At 33.4% G+C, this 21,250-nt stretch overlaps 1 protein-coding gene across 1 annotated transcript in view; it reads right to left on the reverse strand.

Moving 5' to 3' along the window:
- Positions 1-1,433: 1,433 nt before the first annotated feature.
- The window catches only part of LOC114349384 (helix-loop-helix protein 1), a 53,994-nt gene continuing 34,177 nt past the window's right edge, over positions 1,434-21,250 (reverse strand). Inside the window, exon 3 of the mRNA XM_028299732.2 lies at positions 1,434-4,027. Within this exon, the coding sequence (XP_028155533.1) occupies positions 3,781-4,027 (247 nt within the window). The 3' untranslated portion in view covers positions 1,434-3,780. The remainder of the gene's footprint in view (positions 4,028-21,250) is intronic.

Below are 21,250 nucleotides of genomic sequence, written 5' to 3' on the forward strand. Positions count from 1 at the left end.
TAAATCTTAATATCACAATAATAATTATAAAAGAGGAAGCTACGCCTGGTTTTTAAGTATTTTTTGATTGGCGATCGATTGGATAAGGTTCCTCTATCTATGAAGTTAAACCATTGATTATAGACACGGACATGATTAAACCAAGTTAGCCAAGTAGATATATTATCAGAAATTATTATTGAACTATTCTGCTTCTATATAAAATGCGAAAATCTCCAGTTAATACATTTTAGAATTAAGTAGGTATACAATACATTATCAATTAACTAATACGACAAAAGAAGAGAAATTCATTGCATATTCAAGAGATACATTTATGCCGCGTCCGCATTGGTAAATTTTTAGTGCGTTTTGAAATAATGGTTCGTCGCAAGAATTTGCGTCGAAATTTTTTACCAGTGAGGACGCGGCATTAAGGATATCTTCGATAGACAGAGAAAATGGGATATCTAGACCATATTATAATGCGCAATGGACAACGATATAACCTCCTTCAAATTATACTGCAGAGTAAGGTATACAGAAGAGAGGATCTAGAAAGAAGAAGGATATCTTGAATGGACCAACTAAATGGTTTAACTTAAGCATTACATGACTTTTCTGTATTACGTATTACATGACTAGAGATATCAGACTATCCTGCTATAATCTCAAAGCCGCGTTAGCGGTATAAAACGGGAGAATATTATTATTATTATTACATAACTTTTTACGGCAGCAATAGATAAAGTCAGAATCTCCTAGAAACCAATATACGTAACTGATAGTCAGTATAGACTCAGATGGACAAGGCATGTGATACGCAGTAGCGACAATCGCCTTATAAACAATGTGTTCTGGGAAGGGCCAGATGGAAGAAGGTCTGTAGGACGGCCTAGAAAAAGGTGGAAAGATGTGGTCAAAGAAGATCTAGAGAAAATGGGAGTGAGACAATGGGAATTAGTGGCACAGGACCGACAAACATGGAAGGCAATAGTAAACGCGGCAAAGACTCACGAAGAGTTGTAACGCCATTGATGATGATGCTAGTCACTATAGAAAGAATATATTTAATAAGTAGGGTTCGGATAATTTCGCATCACATACTTGCATAATATGAATTTGCGTAATTTCACAGCTTTTTCAGATAAATGCAACAATTAAAAAAATAAAGCAAATTCTTTAGTTTTGAACATAATATTTATAGGTCAAACCGGCAAACAGGTGTACGTTCTCAAAGAAATTGAAAGTGTGTAAAAACAATTTAATAATCAGCTAAGTACTTTCAACACATAGCGTGCCACCATCAGAGCTTCGTCCTCTTATAAATCCTTCATAGAATAGCAATTGTTAAAAATCACATGATAAATCATGGATACTAACATGGATACTTATCATGTGATTTTTAAAAATTACTCTTCTATGAAGGATTTATAAGAGGACGAAGCTCTGATGATGGCACGTTATGTGTTGAAAGTACTTAGCTGATTATTAAAATTTTTTTACACACTTTCAATTTCTTTGAGAACATACACCTGTTTGCCGGTTTGACATATTTAGAAGTGTGTACAAGTCATACAGTCTGTTTCAATTTATAATATTTATATACTAAAGTGAAATCTGAGAATTTAGCCACTTCATACATCACCACCTATCTATGTTATAATAAGACTCGAGAAAAAATCAAGGAAAAATAACAGACGCTATTGAAAAAGTCGCGTCGCAAAAGTGGAATTGGGCAGGACGCATTGCCAGATTATGAGACAACCAATGGATAAAACGTAGGGGAGACCGGGGCACAGTGGACATGGGGGCACAGTGGTCACGTTAAATGGAATGCGTTGCTACTACGGTCACCTAGTAGAAAAAAGCAAAAATAAGTTTAAGTGTTAGAGTTTATAATACGACTTAGTAGTTAAAGCAGATTACCAATAAAAACTCTAACCTCAAATTTGTGTATGTCAAGTAATAATTCGGTCTCCAAAGTTTGTCGAATTTCTGGCGGATTCGATTAAAGTAAATTTATTTTCTTTATGTAGTTGATTGTTGCATGTATTAATATTCTACTGTCCCATAAAAATATAAAGAATAACCTTTTGTTTTGAATATATAATAATTTACAACATAGTTGTACTTTGGGGCACAGTGGCCATTTCAAAAAGGGGTACAGTGGTCACTACTTTCTCAGGTTTCGAGAAGTGACCACTGTACCCCCATCAGAAAGTGCCAGTGTTTTATATAAACTGTTTTAGGAAAATATGGTGAGAAATAGAAAGATGAAAACGGAAATTGCTCTTACCAGCGAAAAAACTATGCTTGCAGCATTGCGAATTGTTTTCAATGGCGGATGGTCAATTAAACCTATTGCAATGCAGTTTTCTATTGCGCACTACAACATTTACGGACTATACAACAATTACGGACACAATGCCTTTACTCCAACACGGACAAACCACTCATCCGGAACTAAAGACAACAGAGTCAACAATTGATCAACAGAGAACACCTAAAAACTGCACCGTAAAACAAGATTCTATAATTACACTAGTACCTAATGACTATTCCGTTAGATACCAAAAGCTGTTCAGTCGACATCACAGTCTACAAAACGCAAAAAGACTACTTCAAAAAATTTAACCGATACGCCAAATTTATACGAAATAAGAGATGAAGAAGAACATAGAAGTAAGCCGATAGAAACAAAAAGAAGGTGCAAAAAAATTAAGAGTTACAGGAACTAAGAATATTAATAATGTTACGAAGACGCCTGATTATGACACAAATGACTCAGCAGATGAAGAGGTCGACATGATAGACACTGAAGACGATATTGATGAGGAGTGGTGCTCTGCGACAGAAAATGAAGAACATTGTCTAAATTTTAACACCGATAAGGTCAAACGAATAGCTACATTTTGGTAAAGTATTTGAGAAGGGAAAATGGTAAGGTGTTTTATTATTGGTAAAGTACAAAAAATCGTCTAATTACACTGTTAATTTCCTAACAAGCAAGAGAGCGATGACCTACATGTTTCCAGAAAGTCAAGACGTAGACGTTATTCATGAAAGTGACATTGTTGCATCCAGATCCAACAACAATGACCGGTTCCAACAACACTAGGGAGTCTAGAACACTAGGACTCTTACGTTTTAATGACAATTTTATACCTTATACCTGGATAATATTGTACGTGTAGACTTAAGTCCATTTGCGATGCTGTGACCAGTTTACCCCGCTACGGGGTACACTGGACATGTAATTTTGCATTTTTTTCAAATCAATTTGCGATTTTATCCAAATACGCAAGATACATATTAATTTTTTTGTCAGATGATGCCTATTAGACCAAAATTGATGATAAAGTAGAGATTTTGGATCTATAGTAACTGATAAAAAAGCTGCCCCGGTCTCCCCTACTGTCGAGTAGAGACCACGACAAGAAGCACTACGGAGCAGCAGAGGATACCCACCAACCAGCTGAACTGACGCATGTATAACTCAAAATGTTGCGTCCTTTATTTTTAAAATTTATCTCAAGGCTTTACAATAGAATTTTTATTGCTTTAAACTGATGAAACTCAGTGGGGACAGTGGGAGATATTTGGAGGACCTAGTACTGCTGGATCCGTCCAATCGAGGTCCAACTTGTCTCTTATTAAGAAAAAAAAGTGTGCTTGAAATATACTTCTCTAGTATGGCAGCACGTTTTAATAGTTCATTATCTTCATTTAAGTTTTAAACACAGTCACTTTTATCTACATTTATAAGGTATTATTTCAATCGATTATCGATTTAATATTTTATACATCCAGGACGTGATTAAGATATGCTATATAACAAATTGCGAGTCTTAAGATTTCTATTTTCGATAGTTTTTTATCTGGAGGTAATGTAGGCAAAAGTTTTCTTAATTCTGCAAAAGCAACGTTAAATGCTTCTACCCTAATTCGCTCTCTTGTGGCGTGAGCAGTTCGATATTTTTGGGTGGCTCTCCTCCTTCTTCTGCGCTCTTCTCTGCTTAATGAACCCATTTCAGTACTTCTTTCCCTGTAAAGAAAAATCAGAATTTCAATAAATGTAATTTTGTATATTAAAACAATAAATAAATTGAAAAAAGAAGTTATAAACCTAAAAGAAGGTTATGTATTTTTTTTTAGTTTACAATGTTGGACAAAATACAGTTGTTATATTCGCAATCTGAATTTCTTAAATTTCTTGATGATGAATCTTTACGAATACTATGTAAAATCTTCAATAATATCTATGACACAGGCAATATCCCAAAAGATTGGCTAGTTTCAGAATTTATTATCTTACCAAAAAAATAGGGAGCAAAAAAGTGCGGAGAATGTAAACTAATAAGTCTAATGAGCCATACATTAAAACTTTTTCTTAAAATTATACATCGTAGAATATACAAACTATGCGAAGAGAGAATACAAGACACACAGTTTGGGTTCATGAAAGGCATGTCATAGGTACAAGAGATGCACTGTTTAGTCTACAGGTTTTATTTCAAAGATGCAGAGATATGACTTGCGATATTTACACCTGCTTTGTGGACTACCAAAAAGCATTTGATACAGTTCAACACCGAAAAATGATGAATGTTCTAACAAAAGCCCAAACGAATGATAAAGACCGACGTATAATACAAAATTTATACTGGAACCAATCAGCCACAATAAGAACGAATCTTGGAGGTGAACCAACGGAAGCGATCCAGATTCTACGAGGCGTTAGACAAGGTTGTATACTTTCACCTATATTATTTAACCTATATTCAGAGGAAATATTTAGTGAAGCCTTGGAAAATTGCGAATATGGAATACTTCTAAATGGAGAACACCTAAACAACATCCGCTATGCAGACGGCACCGTTATTTTTGCAGACAGTTTGAACATTTTAGAGCAACTAATAAACAAAGTAAATAAAGTAAGTGAAAGATTTGGACTTCAAGTAAATATATCAAGAACTAAATTTATGATCATCAGCAAAAATAAAATTAGAGACGCCCAACTACTTATCAATAATACACCAGTGGACCGAGTAAAACAGTATAACTATCTTGGAACAATAGTAAACGAACAATGGGAACACTCACAAGAAATAAAATGTAGAATAGAGAAGGCTATGAGTGCATTCAATAACATGGCCAAACTCTTTAAAAGCCAGAACCTTAATCTAGAGATAAAAATAAGTCTCCTACGATGTTATATCTTCTCAATATTGTATTACGGAGTTGAATCCTGGACACTCACTGAAGCAATGGAGAAAAAACTTGAAGTCTTCGATATGTGGCTATACAGGCGAATCCTAAGGATATCATGGACGGACAAGATAACCAACGAGACCGTATTAAGAAGAGTGGGCAAAGAAAGAGAGGTGATGTATACCATTAAAAGGAGAAAGTTAGAATATCTCGGACACATAATGAGAAACCGCACTAAATATAGATTACTGAAGGTAATCCTTCAAGGTAATGGAAGCGAGGAATTGGAAGAAGAAGAATATCATGGTTAAAGAACCTGAGGTAATGGTTCTTCACAACAACAACTAATCTATTTAGAGCCTCAGTTAATAAAATAATTATAGCCAGAATGATCGCCAATATTCGAAACGAATAGCCACTAAAAGAAGAAGAATATTTGCAATATTAAGGTTAATACTATTTAAATTATAACCATTCTCATTGTCATTACTTTTATGATAGGTTGGTTCCCTAATTACACTTATCTTGTATCTAATGTTGGGAACATTTTAACACATTTGTTTCAAATAACGTTTAGTAACAGTTTGTTCTTCATTTACTATGTCCTTTCAGAACGTTGGTTACTATCATAGCTATCTTAATTCTCTTCACTGCCACCCTAAATAGCATGCTTGTTTCAATACCACAACAATCTCGTATAGGTCTGGATACCGCGTACCAAAAAAAAGTTGATTAATAGCAAGCTGAAAATTTGTTAATAGCTTAAGGGTGTCTAGTCGGACAAACTTTGATATATGGGAACACTGAAACAGGGGAAGTTTTAATTGTGGAACAGGTTAAAAATTTGGAACGTCAGACTACGAAAACGTCAGATCTATTTTGTCGGACAGAACTTCCAATTGATTTGTTACCCTTTCATTAACCTCTCATGCAAAAATCAGACTGCTATTACTAACCAACATGATTCCTGTCATTTAACATGTTGAATTGGGATACACAGCATCTCAGTAAACATCATATTAAAAATAAACCTTTTAATAATTAAATGCCCGTGGTAATGTTTGTTTTTAATAAATACGATTAACCTAGTTTTTGCATCGATGCATGCTAGTATTTGATACAAGGTCGAGTTGCAATAATATTCAGTGGGTGTTTATTAACAGTCAGCACTTTTGAATCACTTTTGAATCACTCAGAAGTCAGGAGCCACCATAATGTTCTTCGTGTTCCACTCATTAAAATACCCATTTGGCGATAAACATCAGTCTGATTTTTGCATGAGAGTTTAATGAAAGGGCAACAAAGCAATTGGAAGTTCTGTCCGACAAAAAACATCTGACGTTTTCGTAGTCTGTCGTTCAAAATTTTTAACCTGTTTCACCATTAAAACTTCCCCTGTTCCAGTATTCCTATATATCAAAGTTAGTCCGACTAGACACCGTTAAGCTATAAAAAAAATTTCAGCTTTCTATTAATAAACTTTTTTTTCTTATGCGGGATCCAGACTTAGTAGTTTTGGACAGAATTTGCCTGATATTTTCCTCTGAATAATGTTTTGAAGTAACCTATATTTGGGACTTCTCATTACATGGCCGAAATACTCCAGATTTATTTTCTTGATACTTTTTATAATCTCAGTGGTCTTACTGAGACGTTCTAGTATTGTGGAGTTTCCAATCTTCTCCACCCAAGAAGCTTTTAAAATTCTTCTATAGCATCACATTCCGAAAGCCTTAAGGCGATTTAGACCACTTTTATTCACAGTCCAAGACTCGACACCATAAAGTACGACCGAGAACACGTAGCTGGGAAGCAGGCGGATCTGCAATGCCAATTTTAGGTCTCTGTACATAATACCTTGGACATCCTTCTAAAAGAGGTCCTGGCCTCTTCAATTCTGGATCTAATTTCACTGTGACTCTTTGCGTTACAAATTAACCAATATCCAAGGTAAATAATTTGATCAACTTGCTCAAGTTTGGTGCTATTTACATAATATACAGTCGAACCCCCTTATTGGAATAGCCTTCGTGCCAAGCAAAAATATTCTTATAACCGGGGTATTCTAATAACCGATCATTGGTGGCTAGCTGCAATAAGTGTACCTACCGAATATACGTAATACATAATAGTACATGCTATGTTTATATTATTTTTATGTATATTTATGGTTTTAGGTCTTTTTATGTCAATAGTACAATAGCGTAACTTATTTATTAAAAAACCAAATTACATTGTATTATGTGGATGCATACAGTAATTGATATGAAATGTATGCAATATATAGATTATGTAAATATTTTCATGTTAAAATACATAATATACTTAATAAGAAAATGACTTTTAGTCTTGAAAAATAATCGGTAATTATAGCTTGTTTTTTTGTTACATAAAATACTAGTCACTTTTGTTCCTCTGAATTATATAAATTAGAAAAATTTACAATGGTTTGGCCATTCCGAAAACGTTTTATAACTTTACAAGCGATTAGGATGGCCGAACTTTTTCTTAAAAATTTTATAACATTCAACTGGCTGGCAATATGTACAGTAGGAAAAATGAAAGAATACCCATGAACGAACATATAAAACACGCTGTATTTTCCTGTCACCGTGTCACACAAAAAATTGGCCAGCGCAATTACATGTAATAATTATTCTTACATGTACTTGCACTGGACAATTTTCTTTGTGACACTGTGACAGGAAAATACAGCGTGTTTTATATGTTCGTTCAAGGGTATTCTTTCATTTTTCCGACTGTATAGTTTCTAGACAAAGGAAATTATTTTACGAATGGATTTGTCGGTAAACGATTGAATTGGTACTCATAACAACGCAATAAAATATTTATTACCTATCTGACAAACCGAAATATTATAAATAAAACAGCACTACAGGTCTTCAAAGCCCTTGGAGAGAACCCATAGTACAAGACATAATTTTTATTTTTAAGAAATTCGAAATTGTAAGTAAAAATTTATTCGCCGATCTGAAAAATATTATTCTAATAAGCGGTATTGCTTTATGAATACGTATTCCAATAAACGGATAAACTTATTAAGGAGTAAATGGAAACGTTTCGGGACCTCGAATTAATATTCCATAAACTGGATATTCCTATAACCGGTACTCTAATAAGCGGGTTCGATTGTATAGACATTTATTTTATGTTTACTATTCTTCTTCTTCTTCTTCTTCTTCTTCTTCTTCTTCTTCTTCTTCTTTTTCTTTAAGTTCCATCTCTGCGACGATGATTCGCGATCATCATGGCTATTTTGACCTTCGAGGCAGCTGCTCTGCACAGTTGCCTTGAGCTGCAACCAAACCATTATCTCAGGTTCTTCAACCAGGAAACGCGTCTCCTTCCTACTAGATATGTGTTCATATATTCATATAGCATGTTCACAAATCCTATATTTTTTTATGGCCTTTGGGAACTGCGCCCATTTCAAATCCTATCATCATCATCATCACTGGCTCGACAACCCTTTCTGGGTCTTGGCCTGTTCCAGGATTCTTCTCCATTCTGATCTGTTTCGTGCTTTTTTTCTCCAGTTTTTTATTTTTAAGGTTAATATATCATTTTCTATTTGTTCTAAATATCTCAGCTTCGGTCTTCCTCTTGTTCTTTTTCCTACTGACATCTGTTTGAATATTTTGTTTGGTATTTCGCCTTCTTCCATTCTTTCTACATGTCCCATCCAACGCAGCCGTCCTATTTTAATGAATGTTATGATATCCGGATCCTGGTATATTTTGTATAGTTCAAAGCTGTACCTTCTTCGCCAAATTCCGTTTTCTTTTGTGCCCTTATATATGTGTCGCAAGATTTTTCTTTCAAAGGTGGCTAGCAATGTTTCCTCTCTTTTAGTGAGTGTCCAGGGTTCTGAGCCGCATGTGAGTACCGGTCTTATTAAGGTTTTGTATATTTGGCATTTTGTTTTTCTTGCTATGTTATCTGATCTTAGTTGCCGAATTAAGCCATGGTAACTTTTATTGGCAATAAATATTCGCCTCTTCACTTCCTCCGCTACGTTATTATCAGACGTGACTAGGGATCCCAAGTATGTAAAGTTTTTTACCCCCTCAATGTTGTATTCTCCTATTTTTATATTTTGTGGCTGCCTTATTTCTGCGTTTTTACTTACCTGCATATATTTTGTTTTGTTCTGGTTGATTTTAAGGCCACTACTTGGTGAAGCTCGTTCTGTTTGATTGAATGCCTCTATCATTTCTTTTCTTGATCTTGCGATTATGTCAACATCATCTGCAAATGCTAGCATTTGCACGCTTTTATTAATGATTGTTCCTCGAGTATTGACTGTTGTGTCCCTCATTATTTTCTCGAGTACGATGTTGAACAAGATGCATGATAGAGCGTCTCCCTGGTGTAGTCCCTTTTTCACATCTATTGTTTCCGTTAGTTCGTTTTGTATCCGGATTTTACTTTCTACTTTTAGAGATTCTTTTATCAGTTCTATTAGTTGTGTTGGTATATTAAATTCTTTCATTGCTTTTATTAAGCATTTACATTTCAAATCCTATATCTAGACTCTATTTTGCTGTTGACCAGTGCTCCCTCTACCATAGGCGTAACCAGGATGATCCTAAGGGGGGGGTTACAACTACTGGAAGGTCTCTGAGGGCTATGGTGTTAAGCGTATAGAGCTCAAAGTACATCCCAATGGGGGGGGGTTACAACCCCCAAAACCCCCCCTGGTTACGCCTATGCCCTCTACTCCCTCAATAGCCCATAACTTTAGTATGTGAAGATGGTCACAACTACTGAAGTTACCAAGTTAACAGTTCTTCTTCTTCTTCACGTGCGATATCAGAATTATCCGACGTTGGCGATCACCATTGCGAAGGCTTCTCGATCTTCTGCAATATGGAATAGTTGTCCTGCATTTGATATCTGAGTCCATTCACGAATGTTTTTTAACCAAGAAACTTGTTTTCTTCGTACACCTCTATGGCCCTCTATTTTGCCTTTAAGGATCAGTTGTAATATTTTATATCGACTTCCCCTCACTATATGTCCCAGATAAGACATTTTTCGATGTTTAACAGTCTTTAGCAGTTCTCTATCTTTGTTGACCTTCCTTAGTACTTCTTCATTAGTTTTTCTTGCTGTCCAGGATATCTTCAGCATCCTTCTATGAATCCACATTTCCAACGCTTCAATTCTGTTCATAATCGATACTTTTAGCGTCCACACTTCTGCACTATACAAAAGTACGGACCAAACATAGCACTTGACCATTCTTTGTCTTAGTTCTAAACTGAGATGATTATTGCAAAGAAATGACTTCATTTTCGTAAAAGTGGTTTTAGTCATTGCTATTCTACGTTTTATTTCTATGTCTGGATCTAGTTGGTCCGTTATCACAGTTCCCAGATATGTCATTTTGTGAACTTTCTCAACTTGGACTCCGTTTAATTGAAGCTTTGCATCGGGATGTGGGTCACGACTAAACACTAAAAATTTGGTTTTGTTTGAGTTTATTTTAATGCCCATTTCCTCTCCTACCTCGTGAATACGATCAAGCAGAATTTGGAGACCTTCAATATTATCTGACAGAATTACTGTATCGTCTGCATATCTTATCACATTAAGTAGTTCTCCGTTGATTTTTATTCCATATGGCTGGCTGTCTCTCAAGTGCCTTTTTAAATAACTGGTCCGAGTAAACATTAAACAATGTTGGTGACAAAATGCAACCTTGTCTGACGCCTCGTTGTATGGAGATTTCATATGTAGTTATCTCCAATTTTGACCGTAGCAGTTTGATTCCAGTACAAATTTTTAATGACACGAATATCTTTGTCATCTATTCCGATATTTTTCAGTATTTGCATTAATTTTACATGCTGTACTTTATCGAATGCCTTTTCGAAGTCCGCGAAACATGCAAATACATCTTTTCTTTGATCACGGCATTTTTATAATAGGATGTTAAGCGCAAAAAGTGCCTCCCTGGTACCCATAGCAGTTCTAAAACCAAATTGGGTATCTTCGAGATCTTCTTCGCATTTGCGTCTAATTCTGTTGTGAAGTGTTTTTAGGAAAATCTTAAGAGTGTGGCTCATTAGGCTAATTAATAGATATTCTGAGCATTTTCTCGTATTGTGTTTTTTAGGTATTGCGACAAAGATGGATTTGAGCCAATCTGTGGGAATCACTCCGGTGCTATATATTGAATTAAAAAGTCTTACTACTACTTTTATGTTATCATCCTCTATTAGTTTCAGCAACTCAGTTGGTGTATCATCTGGACCACAAGCTTTTCTAATTTTAGCACTATTTATAGCGTGTTCTACTTCGCATTTCATAATTTCTGGGCCGTCAGTACAGTTTTGGTAGAATTAGGTAATATTATTCCTATCATCTTCAAACAACTCTGATATATACAGTTGCCATTCTTTTCTTATTTCGTGCTCATTTACAATAATTTTGTTATTATTGTCAACGAGCACAGAGGGAACTCGTTTTTTAAATATGTTACTTATTTCTTTTAGTTTTTTTGTGCACATTAAACAAGTCGTGTCTAGATATCACATCCTCCATTTCGTCGCACCTTTCTCTCATCCATTTTTCTTTGGCTAATTTGATCTCCTTTTTTATTCTTCTCTGCAGGTGTCTATATTCTGTTTCATTAGATTTGATCAGTCGTCGTTGTTCCATCAATTTCAAGATGTCGTCTGTCATCCATTTATTTTTCTTGATTAAGTTTTTTCTATCATCATTGTTTGTGGAGATTTCGTTAACTTGATTTTTAAATTCACTCCATATTTCTTCGGGATCTTCTAGTTGTTCTCCGATGTTTGTTATTCTATTGTTAAATTCTTTTTTAATGTTATGTTTTATGTTTATATCGTCAAAGTTAAGTACATTGGTTTTTGGTTTTTGTCGCTGAATTCGTTTTAACCTTAGTTAACAGTTACCTATCTTAAATTATTTGGGGGGAGGGTGTAATTATACTACAATATAGAAAAAATATATTACATGAAGAGAAGTATCCATATTTCTCAAATGGGGTCTCGAGGTAACAAAGTAGGAAAACTCGAAGAGGTACCACAAAGTTTTTTATTTAATAAAAAGTCATATAAGGACGCGTTTCGGCTCTGCATCTCTTCACGAGCCATCATCAGCTTAAGTACAGGAACGTAGAAAACAAAGGACTGACCAGAAACAGGAAGGAGAAAGAATCAACTAGTTAACATTGTATGTAAAAAGATGCACACACTTCCACGCCAATGATGATGAAGTGTGTGCAAAAAGATGCACGCCAATAATGATGAAGTGTGTGCATATTTTTACATACAATGTTAATCAGTTGATTCTTTTTCCTTTCTGTTTCTGGTCAGTCCTTTGTTTTCTATGTTCCTGTACTTAAGCTGATGCATAATGGCTCGTGCAGAGCCGAAACGCGTCCGTATATGACTTATTATTAAATAAAAAACTTTGTGGTACCTCTTCGAGTTTTACTACTTTGTTAAAAATATATTATATTGCTGAACTCTGATTAGCTTGTAATCTATTCGTGATGTAAACGGATTCCAATATAAAATACTTGAATTACACTACAACATAGTAGCTCAGATGAACCTATCATAAATATTTCTGTGGGTCGTAAGCATGCAAACTATTCAAAATCGATATTTCGATTGGGAGTTTTAAGGTAAAGTTGCATATTCAGTTTACGATGGAAATATGTCACGCTATGGCATGTCATAAACAATATTATAAAAATAAGGAAACCGAACTAGTGTACGAAATATAATGTAGCAAAAAATGTAGAACGTCAATATTTATATCCTACTTTTGTTCGTTTTTGTGTCATCGAAGTTCAAGAAACTGATTGACGATGATTTATAGTGAAAATAAAAGAAATTTAATGCAGTTAATATTTTACGTATCTGAGGGTTATTATAGAAGAGAAAGGTCAGGAAGAATGCGAACTGAATGCCAGATTAGCAAAGGGAAATAAAAAAAATGAGAAACCTAAGACCACTGATAAAATCGAAATATGTATCGAAAGAAACAAAGCTAAGGATATATAAAACGGTCATAAGGCCTAAGTACTAGCCCGATCAACGAACACAAAACTTTTCAAAAACCTCCAAAAAAATAAAGGAAGGATGAAAATCTGGGAACAGGTAGTTGAAATTGTCTATTATTATATAAGAAAAAGTTTACAATTCTTCATCCCCTGCATTTTACAAAAATTAGGAAATACGGGGTGAAAAATATTTTCTCGAGGGTGAAAAAACATATGTTCAAAATAAGTCCGGAATTGGATAAAATGACTAATTCTAAGCAACTTTTGTTCTAGAGTTTTTTCATTAAGTCAATACTTTTCGAGTTATTTGCGAGTGAATATGTTTATTTTGAACAAAAATAAAACATGTTTTTGGATTGTTTTTCACAGATAACTCAAAAGGTAAGTATTTTAGCGAAAAAAATATTCTTAGCAAAAATATAGCTAATAAAAACATAAAAAAATACTCTAGACTCTAGACTCAATAGAAGCAGAGTTGTAGCTAATGAAATGTAGGTTCTTATTCGTCAAATTCCAAATCGAATATTTCAACGGGAAATAACCAAAAAACGGAGCACTTTTCGGGGAAAACTGATTACAACTTTTTTAAAGCGTTAAAAAAGGTTTATTCTTGTTTTAAAAAAAAACTTTTAACATTAAAAGTAAGTGAGTTACGCTCAAAATATTGTTGGTTCCTTTTATTTTTTGCTAAAAAAAATCGCGAAAATCACCCCCTAATTAACTTCCCAAATAAAATTAATCATTTCCGCTTTACAAGTTACGTTACTTATGTATTACTTACATGATCTATAAGTTTTCATTGGTCCAAAATTCTCATTTTTGAAAAAAATTGTTTTAAAATAAAACATTTTTATTAATTTAGAAAAAAAATTCCAATTTTTTTCAATTGAACTTAAAAATTATTCGTAATACCAAAAATCTCAAAGAGTAATAAAATGTACGTTTTGCTTTTCTGAATATTTTGGATTTTTTGTTTTCTTCTTAGAAAAAAATTTGTTATGCTATGGCTGTTCAAAATTTGCCTAAACTCGTTAGTTACTCGTTCAAGCCATTTTAACTAGAGCCTTCTCAAAAATAAGCACTTTCTGATGAAGCTGACAGATCATATAGAGAATACACAATCAAAGTAACTTGTGAAGCGATAATGATTAAATTTATTTGGGGTGCCAGTTAGGGAGTAATTTTCGTGATTCTTTTTACCAAAAAATGAGAGGAACCAACAATATTTTGAGCGTAACTCACTTACTTTTAATGTTATACATTTTTTTGAAAAACAAAATAAACCTTTTTTAAACAATTTTTAAACACTAAAACAAAAAAGAGTTAATGAATTTTCCCCGAAAAGTGCTTCGTTTCTTGGTTATTTCACGTTGAAATATTCGATTTGGAATTTGACGAATAAGAACCTACTTTTCGTTAGCTACAACTCTGCTTCTATTGGGTCTACAGACTTCATGCGTACACCATTTTTTTCAATCTTTTATAAGCTATATTTTGCTAACAATATTTTTTTCGATAAAATACTTACTTTTTGAGGTATTTGCGAAAAACCTACCAAAAACATATTTTTTCTGGTTAAAAATGAACATGTTCACTCGCAAATAACTCGAAAAGTATTAACTTAGTGAAAAAACTCTATAGAACAAAAGTTGTTTAGAATTAGTCATTTAATCCAATTCCGGACTTATTTTGAATGTATATTTTTCACCCCCGTGAAGGGGGTATCCGCTCCATTTTTTTAAATGGAGGTGTGATGTATGTAAATAGGTAGTATTCGGAACGCACTCAAGTTGGTAATATTGTAAGAGTGACGTGACAGTGACAAGGACAGTGAAACGGAAATAAAACCATTCTGAATCTAGACACGATAGATACAAGTTGTTTCATTATAACCTATCCTCCAAAGTTAACCTAGGAACCCTACCACGTGTTACATTATAACATTACATGGTGCCGAACAAGATCGAATACGTTAAGAAAAGATATAAGTGCAATGGAATTCAAGGCAAATAAACTCGATGCAAATGTCAGGTAACTTGTATGAAAATTGGAAATTCTTCATACAAAGATTCAAAAACTATTTACAAGCTACAGAATTAACAAAGAAACCTGAAATAACCCAGTGTGCACAGCTATTACAGTTAATAGGGGACGAAGGGTTCAAAATATATAACACGTTTAAGTTCTCAACAGAAGAAAAAGACAAGTTAGAACTGTTAATAAAAAAATTTGAAGCACATTTCAAGCCAAAAAGCAACGTGTCAAATGCAAGGTATTGCCTGTTCACCAGAAAACAAGAAGAAGGTGAGTCAGTAGACAAATTTATAACAGATATTATAAACAAGGCAAAAAATTGTGAGCTAGAGAATTTGGAGGACAGTCTGATTAAGACTTTCATAACTTGTGGGGTAGCAGATGAAACGATGAGACAGAGACTATTAGAAGAAGATGAGATGAGCTTGGAAAAAGCAATCAATCTGTGTAAAAGTATAGAAAGTTCGAAAATCCAGTCTGAAAAAATGAAGTCAGAGGAGGTGCACTACATAAAGAAAAGAAACTTCAATAAGAAATATGTAAATAGAGAACAGTGGGAAGACAGAAGAGTGAATCCAACTCATTCAAAGTCCCAAGACGGCCAGTTCAATGGTAAATCTGGAAGCAGTTCAGGGTGCAGTAGGTGCGGAATGGAGCACAGAGGCCAACCATGCAAAGCATATAAAGCTAAGTGTAATTTATGTAATAAAATAGGGCATTATGCAAAAAAATGTTTTCAAAAACAAATTAAGTATGTAGATGTAGATGATTCAGAATCAGATGATTTGTTTATAGGCTTGGTAAATACTAAAAATAGCAGTTTTGATGATGATTTCATGATAAATTTTGATGTTAACAAGCGTAAATTAAGCTGTAGATTAGATACAGGGGCAATGGCAAACGTAATATCAATAAATAAGTTAAATTCTCTAGAAGTTAATGTTGAACTACAGAAAACAAACTGCAGGTTAACGACATTTTCGGATGAAACACTTAGGGTCATTGGAAAATGTAGTTTAGAATGCAAGTATAAAGATAACATGTACAACATAATGTTTTATGTGGTAGAAATTAATTCACCAACGGTATTAGGTCTTCCTACATGTAAAGCTTTAAATATTTTAAAAAGAATCAATACTATAGAAAAAATTGAAAATAATTTGAATTCTAGAGAAGTTACATTTAAAAATGATTACTCTGATGTGAAAAAAATATTTAAAGAAGTTTTTTCAGGTATAGGCTGCTTAGATGAGCCATACAAAATCATGCTAAATGAAACTGCACAACCAGTTATACATCCTCCAAGAAAGATTCCACTACAATTAAAGGAGAAACTAAAACTTGAATTAGCTGAAATGGAGAAAAATGGAATAATTGAGAAGGTTGATGAACCTACAGATTGGGTCAACTCGATAGTCTTGGTAAGAAAACCAAAAAGTAATTCTATAAGAGTTTGTATAGATCCTAGAGACTTGAATAAAGCTATCAAAAGAAAGCACTTTCAACTCCCTACGATTGATGAAATAGCTGCAAATTTAAAAGGTAACGTTTATTTCAGCAAGCTTGATGCCTCAAAAGCATTTTGGAGCATAAAGCTTGATGAAGAAAGTAGTAAATTATATACTTTTAACACTTGCTATGGTAGACATAAATTTTTAAGACTGCCTTATGGCATTAGTTCAGCAAGTGAAGTGTTTCACAAAAGATTCAGTAAAATATTTAATATGGAGGGTGTAGAAACATATATTGATGATTTAATTGTTTATGGCTCATCAAAACAACAACATGATAAATGTTTATATCAAGTTTTAGAAAGAGCTAGGATAAATAATGTCAAATTTAATTATGAAAAATGTAGTTTTGGTGTAAAAAATGTAAAATTTTTAGGATTTAATTACAATAAAGATGGTCAAAGTGTTGATAGTGATAAAATTAAAGCCATTCAAGATATGAAAAAGCCAGAAAATAAAAAAGACATACAGAGATTATTAGGAATGATAACGTATTTGTCTAAACACATAAAAAATTTGTCAGACTTAACCGCACCTCTTAGGGAATTAATTAAAGAAAATGTAGAATGGCATTGGTCACATAAACATGATGAATGTTTTAGTAAAATTAAGGAAATAATTTCAAAAAGCCCAGTATTAAGACATTTTGATATAAATGAAAAGTGTTTAATATCGGTTGACTGTTCAAAAGACTCAATAGGAGCTGTACTCTTACAAAAAGGTCAACCAGTAGCTTACATATCAAAGGCTTTAACTTTAACACAACAAAATTATGCACAAATTGAAAAAGAACTTCTTGGAGTTCTGGTGGCATGTGAGAAATTTCATAATTATATATATGCTTCCAAGTTTGATATAGAAACTGATCACAAACCATTGATATCCATAGTAAAGAAACCCTTAATGAATGCGCCACCACGACTTCAAAGAATGTTATTTAAATTGCAGAGGTATGACTATAATCTGATGTATAAAAAAGGTAAAGAACTATATATAGCTGATACGCTATCGAGATGTTGTTCGGAATTGCCTGTAATAAAGAATGATTTAGATATTGAACTAGAATCACAAATTTGTTTAGTAAGATTAAACATTAATGTTTCAAACAATCAACTGCAAAAAATCAAAGAAGAGACTAGCAAAGACAAAACTCTAATTGATCTAAAGACTTTCATAAAAAAAGGTTGGCCAAAAGAATTAAATAATGTACATAAAGATTTAAAAGCATTTTTTAAGATTAAAGATGAAATAACCTTCTTTGATAGTTTGTTGATGAGGAATAGTCAAATTATAATTCCTCATGTAATGAGAAAAGAAATGTTAAAAAGAATTCACTATGGCCATCAAGGAATAAATAAATGTAAAATGTTAGCTAGACAATCATTATATTGGCCTTCCATGACAGTTGACATTGAGAATGAAGTTAAAGGTTGTCCAATTTGCCCACAATTTGAAAATGCAAAGAGAGAACCTTTGACTCCACACAATATCCCAGAACTCCCCTGGGAGGAAGTTGGCTCTGATATATTTTACATAGGTCAAAAAAGTTATTTAATGGTGGTAGATTATTACAGTAAATATCCAGAAATTTGTCTGTTGAACGATACAACCAGTTCAACTATAATTACACATTTAAAATCGATATTTGCTCGTCATGGAATACCAAAAATATTTTACTCTGATGGTGGACCACAATACACAGCCAATGAATTTGTTAAATTTTGTCAAGAATGGGAATTTAAAAGCATAAAGTCAAGCCCAGAAAATCATAGATCTAATGGTCTAAGTGAAAGATATATTCAAACCTACAAAAAAGCGCTAAGAAAATCTCTTAGAGATGGTAAAGATACATATTTAACATTGCTACAACTTAGAAATACACCAATTGATTCAAATTTACCATCACCATCTCAACTTTTAATGTCACGAGTACTTAGAACTCAGATTCCCACCACTGACAAAATTCTAAAACCAAAATTATGTAATTCTAAAATAGTAATCAGCGATTTTCAGAAAAGACAAAACAGTCAAAAAGCTTATTATGATAGAGGGACAATAAATTTAAAACCGCTTAAAAATAATGAAAAAGTTTATATTAAAGATAAAAACAAATTGAGAGAAGGTCTTATCACACATAAATTAAGAGATAAAACCTACTCGATTAAATTAAGAGATTCTGAGTCAGAAATTGCAAGAAATAGACAATTTTTAGTTCGCATTCCTGCAACTTCTGACGATGAACATTCAGATAACGAATCTGAAACTAGTGAGTCACAAAATTTTGAAAGTGTCTCTGATAACCATTCTGATCATCACTCTCCAATAAACTTACCTCCACAAACCTCTTCAGGTCGAATTGTTAAAAAACCTGATAGACTAGATTTATAAGTAATTTTATTATAAAATAAAAGGGGGTAAAGGGTGAATGAAACAATTGTGGAAATTTATAAATGTTTATTTAAAGATTTGTTAAAGAAAGTTATGTTTATTTTGTCATTATAAAAAGAGGGGGATGTGATGTATGTAAATAGGTAGTATTCGGAACGCACTCAAGTTGGTAATATTGTAAGAGTGACGTGACAGTGACAAGGACAGTGAAACGGAAATAAAACCATTCTGAATCTAGACACGATAGATACAAGTTGTTTCATTATAACCTATCCTCCAAAGTTAACCTAGGAACCCTACCACGTGTTACATTATAACATTACAGGAGGGGATGTAGAATTGTAAACTTTTTTTATATAATAATAGACAATTTCAATTACCTATTTCCAAATTTTCATTCTTCCTTTATTTTTTTTGGGGTCAGATTGTTCTTTGATCGGGCTATACAGTGACGTATGGTAGCGAAGTATGGACAATGAAAAAAGCAAATAAGGAGAAATTGGAAACGAAACGTAGGTAGGAATCGAAAATTCTCAGAGCTATATTTGGAGGCAAAAACACGCAGGAAGATTGGGTGCGACGAACAAACAGGGAACTAGAGAAACTGTATAACGAACCACTCATCAGTCGATTCATAAAAGCACGAAGAGTGAGGTGGATGGGAAATATGATGAGAATGGAAAGGAAGATGATGCCAAAGATGACTCTAAAACGGGGCCCAATCACGAAAAGAAGGAAAGGAAGACCCAGACAAAGATGGTTTGATAGCGTACAGGAAGATCTCAGAAATGAGAGAATCATTAGTTGAGAAGAAAGAGTAACAAACATGGACAAATGGAGGAGAATAGTAAATCAATTTATTAGTTAAGGAGCATGATTGGCCTAGGGATGGTTTAACCTAGTGGTTATTAACCACTAGGTAAAAAAAACCGGTTATTCCAAAAACCGGTTTTCGGTTTTTTGAATCAATATTCAATACCCAATAGGTTACAACGTTACATTATTTGTATTGCACTTTAGTTTGTGATACTCCACATGTCCATTTTCAGTATAAAATCCCTAGCAATTTTCGATATATTGCAAAAAATATATTTTCATTTTGTAACTTCTAAGGGCTACAACCTCATTTTTTTATGTGCACATTTGTACTAATAGTCTAGGCGCCAGAGGGGCCACCGTGTCCTTTTCAATTCTGATGGACAAACTCAACGGTTTCTTATGGATTTTTGGCTGCTGATTACGAATTTCAAGGGTAGATTTCGATCCGAGTGGTCAAAAAATTGTTATAAACAATTTAATTGTTTGTAAGGCTCTGGCTCATAAACTAAAAGAGATAAAAAATAATGTTTCAAATAAAATTTGTTCGTTAATAAAAAACGAAGAAAAAACGTTTACTAAACTAAATTCCTACAGTTATAACTCAAGATATTTTAAAATTAGTGCACAATGCAAATTGCAAATTGCAAAATAAGTATTTTTCGAAGCTTTATCGATCGTAACTTAACTTCTACGCTTGCAAATGAGCCTTAGAAGGTCTCATTTTAAAGCTTCGTTAATAGGCTTCCAAGCAAAGTTTGCCAAATTACTTTATCTTCATTTTTTTTAAAGTTATACCCGTTTGAAGTTATAATTTTCTTAAACAAATTGTACATTAATTTGTTTATAAGGGTTTCAAGTAAATTTGAGCTATAAACATTTATACTTTAATTAACAATAATGATAGAAGAACTGAAAAGGAACATTTTTAGCTTTTTAAAATGTTCGTAAGTATATTTTTGGTCAAGACATCGATATTTTAATGGCGCGCTATGAGGCGCAAAATCGACTCACAGTCAAGTATGTAAGTATTTTTCGACGCTTTATCGATCGCAACTCGGCTTATACGCATGCAAATGCGCCAATATGTGATATCCATATAAAAATGGATCGAGTTCTTTTACAGCATCATCATTGCATATAAAACGAGCATTTATGTTGTGGCGGCGTACACACAATTGACGTGCCTTGATGATGTTGCAAAAGAACTAGATCCACTTTATATCATATAGATAATTAGACT

This window comes from Diabrotica virgifera, chromosome 1 (assembly GCF_917563875.1).
Source record: "Diabrotica virgifera virgifera chromosome 1, PGI_DIABVI_V3a".
In the NCBI taxonomy this organism is placed as follows: Eukaryota; Metazoa; Arthropoda; class Insecta; order Coleoptera; family Chrysomelidae; genus Diabrotica; species Diabrotica virgifera.